The sequence below is a fragment of the Clinocottus analis genome, unplaced genomic scaffold (genome assembly GCF_023055335.1).
Source record: "Clinocottus analis isolate CAN_PGR_092001 unplaced genomic scaffold, fCliAna1.0.p SCAF_3, whole genome shotgun sequence".
Taxonomy (NCBI): Eukaryota; Metazoa; Chordata; class Actinopteri; order Perciformes; family Cottidae; genus Clinocottus; species Clinocottus analis.
Window position 1 is genome coordinate 17,229,404 of NW_027176042.1, and position 17,383 is coordinate 17,246,786.

The following is a 17,383-nucleotide window of genomic DNA, read 5'->3' on the forward strand; positions in this document are numbered from 1 at the left end:
ACGTTTCCCATGTGAATCTGGGTGGACACGGGTGGAAATGTCCAGAGGCCTGGCATGAATTCTTAACCAAGGGAAATATTTCCCAAAAATAAATTAGCCCAACAACTATGACATTATCCTCCTCCCATTTACCGCCCTCTTCCGAAAACAAAGTACAGAAAACCACGTCACAACTTTACAGAGGGTGGTGTACAACCAGTCGGCAGGCAGTCTGAGCCCAACACGTCGTCCCTCCACCAGGTACCCAGTGGTTTGGTTGACCGCTGTGGCGCCACAAAGACAAAACCCCAATCAATCACAGCCTGTCTCACCTGCACTTCCCTCTCCTCCTCTTTTTTCTCTCTTTTCACCCTCCCCCCTCACCATTTCACCACCCCATCACTTCCCTCCTACACTCGTACTCTGTCTTCCTCTCTCGCTCTTCTCTTTTCCTGTCTTGGGCCATAGGGCTCTTGTTCATGGCTAGCCCCATTGAAGATGCATTGCTGTACAAAACTCTGGAGCCCTCCAGCCGGCCCACAGCGTTTGAGGATGTAGCTCCTAATAGCTACTTAGGTTTGTAGGCGTGAGGTGTTTTTGTTTGGACCGGACTGGGCTTGTAGTGGAAGTAGTCCTCCTGCGTTTTTGTTTTAATCTTTTCTGCTAATTCTAGATAGATTTTTAGTGTGTAATCTGTTTACTAAATGGGACCGTATCACCTGCACTGTTCAAAAGAGACAGCCATCCCAAACTTTGATTAAATTATTATTGTTTTTTGTTGTTATTCAAATTTAAATTCACTTTATTTTTTGTATTTTTTTGTGATTATTTGTCACCTTCACCTTCTAGCTATTGACTTGATAAGGCCGAGGAGATGGTTGTCTTTTTGAGTAGCAGCGGAGTGTTTGTCTGTTCTGTCTGTAGATTTCTGTCGTCTATAGTGTGTTGACTCAATCTGCATGTGTGTGTTGGTACACAGCTTCCTAGGTGGTGGTGGTTTTCTCGTCAGTTGCCATAGTTTTACTAAATCAATTTACTAAAACGTTTGGTTAACAAAGAAGACAAAGAGCCTACATCCTTTCTTGCGGCTCTGTAAGGGCTGAACTTAGGCACAGAGGTGCTTTGAGCTAAATGCTAACATCAGCATGTTATTATGCTCACCATGCTAACATCCTGATGTTTAGCAGGTATACTGTTTAGCATGTTCACCATCTTTGCTTACTATATTAGTATGCAAACATTCGCTAGATAGCTTTAAAAACAAAGTACAGCAGATGACAGCGGGAATGCCATTAGTTAGCATGTTTGGTCATAGTAATGGACACGTTAACGCCTCAACCTCATGTTGACGCTACATGAGACGTTCAGATCACAGTTGATACGATTCATCCTGAAGGGAATCATGAATGTGTGTATCAAATTTCATTGCAAACAACGTGATAGTTGTTGACAAAGTATATTCAAAACTACAAATTTAAACCTCATGCTAGCACTAGAGGAAAAGTAAGGAGATCACTAAAGCTAATAGGACTCATCCTCTGGGGACCATGGATGTTTAATGTCTCTACAGAATTGTGTCCCGATCCATCTAGAGATCCATGTCGAGATATTTTATTGACCTGCTGGTGGCGCTAGAGAGAACGTGTAAGAGAATACCAAAGACAGAAGGATTCATCATCTGGGGATCACGAATGTCTGCACAAAATGTTATGGCAATCCATGTAGTAGTTTTTTTGCTGTTGTGTGTGGACCAAAGTGGTGGACTCAAGTGTGTTTTTGTTGTGAATCTCTTGGTATTTAGCGTCCATGTGTAGCAACGCCTCGTTAACACAACCGTTTTTGTGTGATGGTTCCCGTTACTACTTTTCACTAAGTGTGTGGATCTGCCATGAATCTCTTTATTCACATACCTCCAAGCCTGCTTACCCTCCCGCTCTCCACATTGAGCCGTCTCCATGACAACACTAATTCCCACATGACCTTTTTTGGCCTTCATTTAAAACTCACATGCTTCCATTGATCCTAACCAGATGAGATGCCACACCTTTGCATGCTTACTAAAAAGAAATCAGACAGTGTTGTCGCTATTTCTGATCATACGTATTTTCTTTATCATTAGTAAAAGCCAGGTTTTCTGGAGTCTTGACGGTTGTAAGTTAGGAAATAGTGTCTGTACCTTTGTTTTATATACTGCTTAAGTCAAAACAATATGCTCATCATCTTAACAAATTATGTTCTTGACCTTATATTGCATATTTCTTTTCAAATAATGAAGAAAAAAAAAACGGCAAGAAAAAACAAATAATCTGTTTTTATTCATTATTTTTTATTTTTAACTGTTCATACTAGTTGAAAACAGAAAAACAATTACATGCAAAAGTAAAACAAGTTCAAAGTGTTGCAGTATGACTTAACAAAAACACATATTTCACATTTATCATGCATTTGCCACTGAATATGATGCATGAGACAATACCTTAAAATTAAAAATGAATAGGAATCTGAGGACGTACAAAGAATAAGTTATAGAATTAAATGTATAGTAATCATGTGGACAGTAATGTATTACTGCATTATCAGTTTAGTGAGGCACCTTCAACTGGACAAGATATACACTGATTAAAGTATATTTCATGGAGTAAAATCCCGCAATATTTAAATGATGTTAAACATTTGAAGAAAAAAAAAAGGCACCCACTTCTATCAAATAGTTTCTTCGACCATATGAAATGAAGCAAAATTAAACAGTAAGGCTCAATGTTGAGCTTGAAAGGCAGTTGTAGCTACACACAAAGAACATAAGCAGGTTAAATATTTCAAATTAGAGCAGGATACAATAACAACAGGCAGTGTAATGAATATATATATATATATATATATATATATATATATATATATATATATATATATATATATATATATATATATAGTAACACTGAAGGCAAATATAACAGTACGACCATTAACACACAAACCACATGTATATTTGTGCAATATCACTGCAATTGATAATGCAAAGATTTGAATGAGGGTAGTGCAGAAACATTACCATTGCAGGGCCCCTTTAACAAGCGTTTTGCTGCCTTAAGCTTTCATTCCCCATTTAGCTTTATAGAGATGACCTTGTAGCGAGCCTGTGTGACAAAAGCCGCCCTGTGTGGAAAAAGGAGCACCTTTTGTCTCCCTCCGTTGGTTTTTACAGGATTTGCGATGCAGACTGTTACATTCTTCACCTGCCACCGTGGAGCTGCTCAATGTTTGTCTCCGTTGTGTCTCCCCCTGCATGTTTACTCAGGACTAACAGATCATGTCCTGATTGATCATTTTGCACCCTCCCACCTGCATGCTTTTAGACTAGTGAAGCAAATGCATGTGGTTGCTCTCTGTTCAGGTGAAATGTTTGATACGACATGCTATTTTTCACATCTTGATGAGAATATTTCAACACACATCTTGTTATGAAGCAAACACACGAACACACACACACACACACACGCACAATCCCTCCCCCTTCCACTTTCAATCCGCTGCTCTGCCTGATTTATATGCAAGCACACATTCCTTTACACACACACACACACACACACACACACACACACACACACACACACACACACACACACACACACACTCACACACACTCACACACTTCCACACAAATGAGTGGTTAGCTTTAGGTTATAAATCTGATTAACGTCCACCCATATGTTTACATCATGCCTTCACTTGAGGCAGCTGATACAGAGCAGCAGCATCATGAATCTCACTGGACGCTGGTTGAAGCCTCATACATCTCCTGTTAACGTCACGACACACAATCAGGCTTTCCTGCTCTTACACAGTATCCATTCGCCGGCCTCCAGCAGTCTTCAAACACATGCTCACAGGACATTTACACCCATCATGAGTTTGGCATAAAATCAATAGTCACTTAAGGCACACATTTCATTAGTAAGAAGATGAGCCAGACCTGCTACACAGAGAGGCGACGAGCCTCTGAGCTCCACGGTCAATACTAACCCCTGACCCATTTTCTCCATCTTGTTCCACGTCTTCCCCTCCGTCCGGCCTTCCGTCCTCCAGGGTTTTCTGTGGACTCGGCCATGGGGATCATGAGCCTCGGGGAGCTGACTTTCGTGGCGGGTGCACCTCGAGCCAATCACACGGGGGCAGTGGTGCTGCTGAGGAAAGACAACGTGTACCGACTGGTACCACAGCACATCTTCTGGGGGGAGGAGCTGGCGTCTTCATTTGGCTACTCGGTAGCTACGACGGATCTGAACAGGGATGGGTGAGGAAATGCTGGACGAGGACTCAGTTGAGATGATCATCATTAAATAGATAAGACTGACTAGTGGTGGAAGGAGTATTCAGTATTTTACCTAATGTATATAAGTGTTTTCAGGAAAATATATGTATGTGTCAAACTAAAGTGCTCTTTAGGCAGAGTGGGCCCCGTTGTACTTCTCTACCGCTGGAGAACAACACTAACATATGACATAGGACATTATATAAAGCTCATTTAACTGGTTTATATTATTTTGCATAGTTTAATCTATGACAAAGCATCATATTTTATAAATTGGTTTACATGCTTTGTACAGTGCTATACTGTAAAGTAACTTATAACCATAGCTGTGAAATAAATATAGTGGAGTGAAATAAGTACAGTATTATGTATTACACACATTTGAATTGATAGAGGAACATACATATTAATAAGTAGCATAAAATGGAAATACCTCAAAAGTACATCGGAGGAAATGCATTTTCTGCGACTGTGGATGAGTTCAAGGTCCACCAAAAACTAAATTCAGTCCTTTTTTAAAATGTACATTAATTTCTAATCCTCTGTTTCTGTCCTCAGTTGGACAGATTTGATTGTTGGAGCTCCTAATTTCTTTGACCGTAAGGCAGAGATTGGTGGAGCCGTGTATGTGTACCTGAACCCCTTCGGTCACTGGGACGATCAGGCTCGGCCTATTCGGCTCAACGGGACCTACGACTCCATGTTTGGGATTACAGTCGCCAATATTGGAGATCTAGATCAGGACGGATATGGAGGTATGATCAAAGATTTTTATGATAGCGCAACAATGCAAAGGGACTGATTCTGTTCAATTTCTACTGCTGCTTTTTAAAATGGGGATTTAAATGGTTGTAAACCAGTTAACATTCCTAAAGTTCTTATTTTAAACTATTTCAATATAAATTAGAATAAAATTAAATGATACGTTTGAACACTTAAAAGTGTTTTTTAATGATTTCCCTGTCTGTTCAGATATTGCTGTGGGGGCGCCGTTTGATGGCGATGGCAAAGTGTTTATCTACAGAGGCTCGGATTCTGGAATTGAAACAAAACCGGCTCAGGTGAGTTTCATACAACAGTTTTGGAATGAACCAATCCATGAGAAGAAGGATGAAGAAGAATAAGAGAGTGACTTGACAAATGATGACTGACCAGTGTTTCTGATCCCATCAGGTGCTGGACGGTCGTGACTTTGATGTGAGATGTTTTGGATACTCCATCTCAGGTGGTTTGGATATCGATAATAACCACTACCCTGATATTGCAGTGGGCTCTCTTAATGACTCAGTGGTTCTCTTTAGGTGAGATATTTATTCAAAAGCCCAAATGAAATGCTCAATACGATAACTAAATGCATTTGACAACCAAAATGGCCCGCTGTTTAATTTGTATTGTTAGATAGACCATGATCAAATCCAAGCAAACATTAAAAACACATAAAATCCAAGTTTTATCCTAAATCTGACATATCTTTTATCATTAATCCAGTTCAATTAGACATCTGTAATAATAAATATTGTTTTGATGTTATTTAATTGAACTTTCATTATTTCATTGGATAGTCAGTGCTTACCGTAGTATTTACCGTAGTAGTTACCGTAGTAGTTACCGTAGTACTTACCGTAGTACGTCAGCCTAAATCCAGCCTTCCTTTTACTTAAAATAAGAGAATATAATGTATTTATTAATAGAGTATGTATTATTTATCAATAATCCAGTTCAATTAGAAATCTATAATATAAATATACATATGGGACAAAATCATAAAGCGCAAGTTTGACATTTTTGTGATGTTCTGGACCTTTGCTTGAGGAACTTCTCTCTAACTGGACTTAGCTGAATTTTAGTTGACTCTTTGTGTTTCTGTGTGTCCCCCAGGTCTCGCCCAGTCATCCATGTGATCAGAGATATATCGATCGACCCTCAGTTCATTGATCTGGAACAGCACAACTGCAAGGGCAGAGAAGGAGTCTGGTGAGAACTCATCATTTGACAGAAACAGCTGTGAATGTATTCATCCCTCTGATTGTTTTATTAAAAGCAATGTTTAACTTCAATCTAAGCTAGTGTTGCAACAGATAATCATTTTTCACTCTCCGCCGTCGGCCTTGTTTAGCATGGAGGTCAAGGCCTGCTTCACCTTCACAGCCCACCCAGAGCACTACTCACCACACATAAGTAAGTCACACCTTCTGTTTCAAGACCATTTGTGTCTGCCTCTCACGTGGAAGTCATTTCTATTTACAGTGGAAAGTAACCTTATCTGTGGGGTAACAACACACTTTATTTTAATTAAGTCACAGCTGTGTAATACTGTATTCCTTCAGATGGGGGGTTCATATGTGTTTGGACCCCAGTGGGCTCTTTAAGTGCTCTCAGTGTGCATTCTGACATTTTTCAATCCCTCCGTCTCTCTTCATGCATCACCTCTGTTTTTACTTCCATCAAGCACTTCTGGTGCACTTTGAAGCCGACACAGAGCGCAGGAAGTTGGGCCTCCCGCACCGTGTTAACTTCCTGGGCCGCAGTTCCCTGCAGCCGGAGTACACTCAGATAGAAGAAGTGGAGCTGCATAAGCAGCGTCACCCTGTGTGCACCACCGCCACCTTCCAGCTCCATGTCAGTAACTTAGTTTAGACAATAACTGGTGGCTTTTGGTCTTGTGTTTTGTATTATATTTTACTCTTGTAGCAAAAGATGGAATAATGGAACAATTGTATAGGTAGATTACTATCCACCTTTTGAGTTTCACGGCATCATAAAGAACAATCAACACACAGATTAAATATACAGTTACACACACACACCACTAGATGTAGATGTATAACACACATTTAACAGTTATGACAATTTTATAATATTACATTATATCCTCTGGATTCAGATTTTATTCAGCAGCACTTAGATTTTTGGTCTGAGTTTAAATTAACTCTACTCTGCTACTGGAGGGCAGAAGTTGATAATCTTTTGGTAATTCTTTTAAAGCATGCAAGGAGTCAAAAGAGATATTGTATTTGCATCCTTTTGATCCTGTTTGAAAGGAGAGGGGCTAATATTTGGATTTGACTATATATATATATATATATATATATATATATATATATATATATATATATATATATATATATATATATATATATATATATATATATATACGTTTTTGATGTTTTAATAGCTGAGCCAGACGGTACTGCAGTACAGCATGACACTCTGAATCCCTAATTTAAGAAACAGAAAGTACTCTGAGGTTATCTGAGTCTACGAAGAAAGTAGATGCGCAGCTGTATCTTCTTACAAATAAATTATATATGAGGAGTCCATGATACAGTTGCATCTATCAGCGCACTCAGATATATGTATGAAGAGACTTTCAGGCTTTCTATTTTGTGAATTGCCTCTGGAAACAGCTGACAATCAGGAGGAATCTCTCCTTTTAGTATTATCATGCACCACAAATAAACTCTCTGACCAAAATCAGTCCATCAATCTTTTTGTCTTCTCTGTCCGTTCAGGAGAACATCCGTGACAAACTGCGTCCGATCTCATTGGCGATAACCCACACCATCAAGCAAGTGCCACCACGCAGACACTCAGGTGCCAAGAGGCTGGAGAAGCTGGCTCCTGTGCTGAGTGTTTCCCCGTCAAACACGCTGCACTCTGAGGTCTGTAACCGAAAGGAAGCTGAAGTATTTTATGGCCCGGATTACTTTTAATGGGCCACACTTACCCGAAAATGACTGTAGTGGAGAAGTGGAGATTTATTTACATTCCGATCAACATTCTTTTCCGCAGTAACTCAGGTTTGTGAAGGCAAGTTAAAGCCCCAAAAATATGACATGTAAAGCATATTTAGTTGGACATTTGATTCTGTTAACAACAGAAGCATGCTTAATCATACTTGTTGTAGAAAAGGACCATGTTTGATTCTGTTGTTAAAAGAGAATTACCTCACAAATACCTCAGTACTGCTGCATGTTTTTCAATCAGCATCCTTTCTTGAAGCTTTATGCTGAATCACCTTTTTACTTCCTCATACACGTATCTACTGGATGCATTCATGTTTTTTTTATGCAGTTTTTCTCCCCTTGAAACCAACATATCTGCTGCTTATTTCATTTCATGTAACACAATAGAGCTACACAATGAATTGGTTGATTAGATTCTTGATGAATAGTTTAGTCGAAATAAATTTGGATGAAACATATGAGCCAAATCAAAAACCCCAATACATTTAGCTGAAAATAACTGAGTTGATGCAAAAATGAACTAATTTTAGCAGTTGCCATGCCACTTAATTCAATCTTGCATTACAAAAGCTAAACAATGTTGAATGCTCTTTGTGATTTAATAAACAACTTTACGTCTGTCTCGTTGACCCTGTGAAGGTGAATTTCCTGCGAGAAGGATGCGGTAGTGACAAAATCTGCCAGAGCAATCTGAAGCTGAGCTACCAGTTTGGAACGCGACCTCTGACCTCTGACCTCTTCACCCCACTGCCAAAGTTAGTCGGTGGCAATGATGATGTGAACTGTTTTCTGAGAGACTGTTTCCTATATCCTAACACAAACAGTTATTTGTTTGTGGTCAGAAAATAATGCCTTTTTACTGTCATGTTTTTTAAATTCATCTTATGGGGCCGGTTGAGATTAAGGTACCCCTTTTAAAAAGGCCCAGATTACGATGGAATCGGATAGACTTATAAGTAGATTATACATTATTTGATGCTGCTTTTAAAGGAATTCCCTGATGAACCAAGAAGATATTAGTTTCTAAGAGATTTTACAATTAACAAACACTCATGTCTTTAAGAATACAATCATGAGAATACTTCAGCGTGAAGTGATTTAACATTTGTGTATTTTCTCAAGAGCTTTAAAAATGTGTTTTTCCCCACTGTCCTCATGTAGAGATGAGGATGATGTGCAGGTGTTCTCCCTGTCAGACCAGCGGTTGGTGGTGCTGGAGATCAGTGTCACCAACATACCCTCCAACCCGCTGCTCCCTGAAGAGGACGGCGATGACGCCCACGCCGCTCAGCTGCTGATCTCCCTTCCAAACACTCTGTCCTACGCCGGCTCCAGGATCCCACCACAGGTTGAGATGAAACATTTTCGTTGGCGTTGAGGTGACTTCATGAACTTTATTTTTTTTGTTTTTGCTGATAATATTTGTTTGATATCCTGATTGACTTTAGATGAGATGCCAAGCGAACCAGAATGGCTCTCAAGTTGAATGTGACCTGGGAAACCCTGTGAAACGAGATACGAAGGTACGGAAATAAAACTGTGTGAATTCAGTTAAAGCTGGAAAGACTGTCAGGATTAAAAAATGCAATTTTATATATATATATATATATATATATATATATATATATATATATATATATATATATATATATATATATATATATATATAGTTCCTTCATTATTTCAGTGTTGAGTGTAATTATGGTGATAAAATATCAGTTTATGTGTTGCTTTTTCAGCTGAAATTCTCCATCAACTTGGGTACATCTAACATCACAATTGAGACCACTGAGTTGACAGCAGATCTCTTATTAACAACGTAAGCCCTCTACATCTCTGCAGATATTTGACTTCTTTATCCCAAATAAACGTTGATCACAGTGTTTGGTTTGGTTTTTGTCCTCAGCATCAGTGAGCAGCCTGAACTGCCGCCAGTCACAGCTTTTGCTAAAGTTGTGATAGAGCTCCCCCTGTCTGTCAGCGGGTGAGTTGATCCTTTTAAAACAGTTTCTCATCCAAGTTGAAAACTGCGTGTGGCTTCGAAAGACCGTGTCACATATATTATCTATCAGCATGTTCCCCACACTTTGAAGAATTGGAAATTGGAAACTTCTGTGGGGTTTAACAACATACATGCATGAGTTTGTGTAAAAAAGATTCATCTTGCTCTACTCCAGAATTCCCAGGCTTAAACTGCACTGCTGCTGTGCCTATTAAACAGATACATGTTTGATGAAGCCGTGTGAGTGTGTATGCAGCTGCCCAGCCTCACTGATGTGATCCTGTTTTACTGCAGTTTTGCCCGTCCTCACCAGCAGTTCTTCAGCGGGGCGGTGATGGGAGAGAGTGCCATGACCAGTCTGGAGGACATCGGCAGCCCTGTGGATTTTGAGTTTGTGGTGAGGAACGAGTGTGTGTGTGTGTGTAGGGGTCCTGTATGTGAGTTTGGATTGCTGTCATGGCTACAGAAAGACACAGCTCTTAATATAATCTGTATGATATTCCTTTTTTCTGCCAGGTTGCTAATCCTGGCCAAGCTCTGCAGATGCTCGGCTCAGCCTTCCTCAACATCATGTGGCCTTACGAACTGGCCAATGAGAAATGGCTTCTGTATCCCGTCAGCTTGAAGTTTGAGGGCCACCCAGACACCCAGTGCACCCCAACTGGAGCCTTAAATATTCTGAAGCTCCACAGCTCCTCGTCTGCAGAACCTCCACAGCCTGCCAATCACAAGGTAAGCGGAGGAAAACTCCTTTTTGCCACACGAGGTGCGGTTGATCAATGTCTTTTGGCCCGGAAGGTTCCTGAAGATTAAACCTCAACGTGGCTCAGTTTCAGTGCTTCCTTTTCTTAACTCCTTCATCGGAGGAATCACAGGTCCATCATTTGTGAATTATGAATTGTTTCATTACATTTTGTGTGGGTGTGGGTATTCTGACCAACTTTTAGTTCAACCTCAATTTTAATATTAGTTTGCTATTCAATCAGGTATGTTTTCATTTCATTAGCTATACAATCATTAGATCAGACCTTATTCTCTGCGCTTCTGAGAATTAAATAATTTGCGCTGGAAATGTTAACCATGATTACAAAATGACAAAAACGCTGCTTTTCCTTCCTAAATATATTTTACATCCTGTTAAAATAAATGTGGTTAGAAATAGAGAGCATTGTTTGAACGCAGGTGCACGTAAACTAACACATGGTTGTCAAGACGTTTACGTCATCCTCCTGTTCTACATTACTACACTGTCCAAACTGACAATTTCATGTTTTTCCGAGACTGATGTGAATGTGTCACTCCCACCAGGCTGGGCGAACGCGTCGTTCCCACTCAGAGGAGGAAGGTCAAGTGGCGACAAAAGGCAGCATGGGACAAACCACCCCAGCAGTGGCAGCTTCGGAGAGACGCAAGTCACTCAAACTGGTAAGAGGGAAAGAAAAATACAGATCGGACAGAAGAAAAAAAATACTTTGTTGCTTTTGCTTTTCACCGCTGTTCTAGCTGCAGTCTCCAAGTCATTTGAAATATCACCTCAACTCTCATTTCTTTCTTCCAGGACTGTCTCTTGGGATCGGCACGCTGTGTCCTCTTTCAGTGTCCGCTCCACAGCTTCTCTGGTCATGCTGTCCTCAAGATCCATGCCAGACTGTGGAACAGCACATTCATAGAGGTAAACAAAACAAAAATACGCCTGTCATCATTACATCAGCAACTTACTGCTCATTCCGTCCATCTCAGCGTCAGTCCAGCTGAATGAATGATAACTACAACATGGTACAACAAGAGAGCTTTGATGTTGAGGCCATCAGCAAACGAATACAGCTGCTGCTGTTTGACATCCAGTAGGAGTGAACATCAAATAACATATTTTTCTTCTGAGGTTTGACTTTTTCCCACTTGAACCTCAATTTAAGTGGTTCCTCTTTTCACGGTTTTAGCTATTGCCGCTATTATATGTTATGATATGAAAGACGGCCAAAACTGCCAAAAATAAGTTTAAAAAAGAAAATAATTTTCGGAACAATATGAGGTTAAACTTGGCAGGTTTTAGATTATGTTATGGGTTCACCGAAAATTGTGATCACATTTTATTGTTTGCAACATTAATATCAGAATGAAGGATGCATTATCGAAATAAATAACATAAACAACTGAGGTTTTGATTTTAATCAAAGCAATTTGATTTCACAACCTTAATTTCTGATCTGAACTCTGAACAGTTTATGTATAAATGTGGATCCAACTTTCTCTGTCTGTCAGGAGTTTGCAGCAGTCAGTGCTCTGGAGCTGCTGGTCAGAGCCAACATAACTGTGAAGTCCAGCATCAAACATCTGATCCTGAGGGATGCTGCTGCTCAGGTACTCGGCAGGCTTCAGAGCATGGAGCGTGTATCCTCACAAAAACACAACGGCACCACATTTTTGTCCAGTAAATATTGATTGGTGTCACCTTTTGCACATTGCTATCATCAGTATCTACAATTTAAGATTAATTGGTAGTCTGCACATTTCTAAACCTCATTTGAATACACACAATATTATTACAAGCACAAGCGAATGACTCACTGATAAATCCCGATAAGGTGTGGTGATTTTTATCTCCTATTTTTCTCTTCATTTTGCATTTCGATTACATTCGTCTTCTCTTTCCAGGTGCCAGTGATGATCTACCCTGAGCCTGGTCTTACTGACCAGTACAGGATCCCCTGGTGGATCATCCTCATCGCCGTGCTGGCGGGCATCCTGCTGCTGACTCTGCTGGTCTGCATACTGTGGAAGGTATAACACACACACAATAATTAACTATCACTGCATTTTGTAACACGCAGTGCTCTCAATAGGCCTTCTTGTTTCATGTTTCAAAGTCCGAGTCAAAGTCCCTCAAACAATGTAAAAATATGTGCTTTATTAGATTTAGATTCCGCCTCGAGATAAGAGGCTCTTTTAGTTTAATTGACTTCATCCTTGTCATCCCACTGGCCATTACTCTGGCATTATGTCACCATTTTCCATGTTAGTCCAATTATTTCTACCCGCTTTGTTCTGTCCTTTAATCATTTTATTCCTTCCAGCTCACTCTCATATGTTCCTTTCCTTTTTGTGTTTGTCCTCTGTGTGTCATCCCTGTTGCTTTGTCTCCTCTCACTTCCACCTGGGGACTATCTACCTCTAAATCTACTTCCTTCTTTATTTCCCGTTCTATTTCCAATATTTCACTTTCCTGTGGTGATCTGTTGCGCCCAGTGCGGGTTCTTCAAACGCAGTGAGCGGCGCCAGCACTATGAGACGGAGTACTACCGCGCCCATTTGGGGGTCCAACCCTCGGAGGCGGAGAAGCAGGCATCAGAACTATAATATAAAAGAAATTTCACTCTGGCCTGCTCTCCCCTCCTCCTCTCCCTCCAAGCGGTAAAAATACTCACCCACAACTGCCTTGTTCCTGGATGCACTCTGCTGTGGCTGGTGGTGTTCATTACAGACTGAAATATGAACACATTTTGACACAATTAAGAACAAAAACAAGCTGTGACATGAGATGAGGCCAGCTAAACTGATGGATATTATTACATTTGTAACCCATCAGGCACTTGGCAGAAGCAACCTGCACACTTTTGCTAGTGCGGTTGTCTCTGTTATGAGATCATGTATGGCAAAGATTTGTAAAGATTCCAATAATTTAGCATTGTCTTTGTAATCTGTGCCTTTTGAACACCACCGAGCCATCTCTCCGTCAGGGTTTTTTAGCTGCCTGTTGTGCTGTGTGTTGTGCCTCTGCTGTTGACGTCACGGTTTCATTATCTGCACTGGTTCATTCTGGCACCAGTCGATGGGGACTTGACTTACAGCCCATGAGCAACTGGTTTATTCAGGTGCCAGAATCAACTAGTCATTAAAATCAGCAGGGGGTTTGTTCACATCAATGTGTGCTTCTTCTCTTAACGGCACTTTGGCAGCGTGTTGGTGTTTCGATCGAGGACACTTAAAACAAATGAAATGTGCAGCATGTGGATGCGCTTTCTTGGATGGACGTGACTTTTGATTAAAATGTTACTTTGACTGCACACGGTCAGATAATCACTTTTTTTGTTCCGTCCGTCAGTGAGGAACTATAAGATCTATGACAAGGCATGATACGGGAAAGTGTCATGCCTTGTCATAGACTCTTATCTGGTGAAATTAGAGCAAACCATTGCAGGTAATTTGCTATTATTCTACAAGACATCACTTAATTCTTTGTTTTTCCCCGTCATTTCTGCCTCTCCGTCCCTCTCTTTGCTATTCTTCCTCCCTACCTGCTTTCCTCTTTCCTGTGCCAACAGTGTGGCTTCTTCCAACGGGCCACCTACAAAGACAAATTGCCTCAGTACCACGCAGTGAAGATTCCTCGCGAGGACCGGCCACAATTCCATACTGAGAAGTCAGGAGTTGTCCATAAAAAGGATTGGGCCACGCACTGGACCGACGGGACCTCGTAACTTGCTTTGAAGCGCTGACTGACTGAATTAATCACCATGTGTGGCACTCATCCTGTCTTTGCATTGGAACTAACTGACTAAACAAAGTGCACACAGACTGAGATCATCATGTGCACTCTGTACTGTGTCAGTACTTGCATATCGGTGGCCTGTTACACTGTGACTGGATCTATACACTCTCATGCTGTAGCCTGCTGATAGCTGGCCTTGCACAGTCTATTTATACTGTGCATCTACTGTGTATCAGCGTGTTCAAATTAATACCGAAGGCCAACAACAGTTTTTCAACAACAATCAGTCTCGCTGCTCAATATGCTTCACAGTCTGCAGAAGGAGCGCTCACATGGACTTCACCGTCTGTCGTCCGAAGAAAGAAGGACACAAAACCACAATTCGAAGACACGCATGAATGCACAAGCATACGGTATAATCGTAGATGCATACAGAGACACTGGACATTTTTGACGAAGCCACTGCCCGTGACAAAAACTATGTTTTGCCTTAACTACTGTAAGACTGACGACTAATATGGGCAATGAAAGAAAGGCTTTTTTTTAAAAAAAATATAAATGATGTGTTGGGATTTTCTTTTAGTTAGCACTCGTAAACATTGGGAAAATGTTTGAGATATCGGTTTAATAATATGTCGCCTAACTTTATATGTGTTGTTTTCTGGGCCTGCTGTTTGCTCTGGAAATGAGTTCACCTGATGTTTTTTTGTAAATCCTTATTCAAGGAAAAGAAATGCCTTTTTGTGTCAATATCTTTTTCACTTGTTAATATTTCAGTTTAACTGTACTGTACATCAATAGTTTACCACCTGAGTGAACTTGAATAACAATGACAACAACATATGACAGCCATGACCACAGCACTGCAGTTGCATGGAAACCAAATATCTAAGTAAAGCGAAAACATATTCAAAATTTGCAGTGTAAGCATTTAAATTTCTGAAGCAATTTTTTAAAAGGATTATGTGTGAAAACATGGTCTCAAATTGAAACCTTTAATGATATGTATGAATGAATTAGATCATTGTTATGAGGTTTTCAACCACACCTTCATTTTTATTTTTGTTACTGGAGACATCACAACCTTTGTATAATAAATTTCCAACTTTTTATTTGTATGATATTAACACGCTTGTCAAACACTACATGGTCCTGGTACTGTACTCCAGTCACACCAGATAGTACATTCATTTCAGTGCTGACATGTCTGACTGCATACAAGTGCCTTATGGTAGAAGTGGCAGATTGTGAGCGACTGATAAAGAACACGAGGCAACTTTCAAACTAGATCAGACTGCTGCCCTGAAGCATCTGTTGGACATGTGGACAAATAAACAAAATGAAGACAGGAGAGAAGATTTCTAGAGGAGCAGAACTTGTCGGGAAGGAACCACGCAGACTGTTTTTGGATTTAATTTGGGTCGATGAAGTGGCTGTAAAGCATGAAGAGTCAGCTTGTTTTTTTGGTATTGCTGGACAATCTTGTATTAGCTGCATGAAGCTCCTGTTGCGGTTCTGACCTTCCCCTATTTTGTGTTTTGATGTTGTCATAACTTAGTGTTTTATTTATTCTATGTTTGGCTGCACCATTTTAACATTGTAAATAAAAGTATAGGAAACAAAATAACGTAAAAGTTGTGTTGTTCTCCCTAGAAATGTACACCAGATGTGACCTGATCATCCTGCAGTTCACTCTGAAAACACTAGATGGAGGCAAAGGTCTGAAAACTAAAACGCACATATTGTTGTTGTTTTTTTTTTTAAATATATAAATAGTTGTTATTAAATGTGAGTTTTGAAGGAGTTGTGTGGAATACATTTGCATTAGTTTAGTCCTAATTTTCATGGTAATGTTGCCCACAACCCTGATGCATGAAAGCGTCAACTGCACTTTACACTTCAGAGACAGATCTTACTGACACAAAAGCATTTACTTTTGTATGTACATCCTCTTGAAAACATACTAATGGTATATTGGTGTTTTCATGTTGAAAGCAACATGCATATCTTGTGAATTAGTGAAAAAGAAACAGGTTCTTGTCATTTGATAACAGTCACCATCAGTACGTCGCAGGTCGGAGCCCCAGCCTGCTTTCTGGTTCATACAGTACAGGTCAGCCGTATGGCTTGAGGTCAGATTGACCTGACCTTTAAATCCTCGCTTCATTTCCTGTTCTAACTGGCGACCATCAGGGAGATTATTTCTCTTGCCATACATGGTCTTTAAAGGTCCAGTTAAAATACTGGCAGAACCAGGTAGTTAGAAGGTGTTCCAGAGAGATGTTGGGCTTCGCAAAAAACGTCTGGACGTAAGCGGCGCTGACCGTCTCCAGATCTAGGGAGGATAGTGAATATGTTTCTCAACCGAACCATGGAAACTCAAACCTCCAGCTTTATGTTCGAAGACACCATTTCCACTGTTTACTTATAGGTGATTCACGTTGTTTAGATGTTTGATTGAACCTCAGCTAAATCGATGCAACCTTCTGTGTGATCACAGTGATTAAGTTATGTCGTAGCTACGTAGCCCATAACAGCTTGACCCATACTCTCCGTCTCCTGTTCAATCGATTGCGATTCAATCCAGTACGATCCACCATCAAATGGTGAAATATTACTTTTTTTTGTTAACATTGTTGGAAATGTGTGCATTCAAATATGTTTATAATTAAGGTAATAGGTCAATGTGTTGTTACACATGAGTCTCAATGCTAAATCATATCTTTTAATTCATTACGGCCATGTCAACAACAACAAAATATGAAAGGCGTGATAACGCATATGAAGGGCTGTTGAAAATACATTAAAAAAAAACAGAATCTTAAGCAAAACAGCACAGACTAAACACACTTGTACTT

General features: G+C 40.1%; 1 protein-coding gene across 3 annotated transcripts in view; it reads left to right on the forward strand.

Annotated features, from left to right (window-relative positions):
- Positions 1-16,145, forward strand: part of itga7 (integrin, alpha 7) — a 32,361-nt gene extending 16,216 nt beyond the window's left edge. Inside the window, exons 6-26 of one of the 3 annotated variants that reach the window (XR_011078570.1) lie at positions 4,063-4,270; positions 4,847-5,043; positions 5,261-5,349; positions 5,462-5,589; positions 6,167-6,262; positions 6,405-6,466; positions 6,738-6,907; positions 7,801-7,950; positions 8,674-8,789; positions 9,196-9,382; positions 9,483-9,557; positions 9,774-9,853; positions 9,941-10,018; positions 10,331-10,433; positions 10,553-10,768; positions 11,345-11,461; positions 11,595-11,708; positions 12,299-12,397; positions 12,692-12,817; positions 13,283-13,447; positions 14,359-14,447. Coding sequence is in view for 2 of the 3 variants with exons in the window: in XM_068593866.1 (XP_068449967.1) it covers positions 448-555; positions 4,063-4,270; positions 4,847-5,043; positions 5,261-5,349; positions 5,462-5,589; positions 6,167-6,262; positions 6,405-6,466; positions 6,738-6,907; positions 7,801-7,950; positions 8,674-8,789; positions 9,196-9,382; positions 9,483-9,557; positions 9,774-9,853; positions 9,941-10,018; positions 10,331-10,433; positions 10,553-10,768; positions 11,345-11,461; positions 11,595-11,708; positions 12,299-12,397; positions 12,692-12,817; positions 14,359-14,514 (2,675 nt within the window). In the remaining variant the exon portion in view is untranslated. Of the gene's footprint in view, positions 1-447; positions 556-4,062; positions 4,271-4,846; positions 5,044-5,260; positions 5,350-5,461; positions 5,590-6,166; positions 6,263-6,404; positions 6,467-6,737; positions 6,908-7,800; positions 7,951-8,673; positions 8,790-9,195; positions 9,383-9,482; positions 9,558-9,773; positions 9,854-9,940; positions 10,019-10,330; positions 10,434-10,552; positions 10,769-11,344; positions 11,462-11,594; positions 11,709-12,298; positions 12,398-12,691; positions 12,818-13,282; positions 13,448-14,358 lie in introns of all 3 variants that reach the window. The other 2 variants (XM_068593866.1, XM_068593865.1) reach the window with 2 other exon arrangements.
- The last annotated feature ends 1,238 nt before the right edge of the window (positions 16,146-17,383 follow it).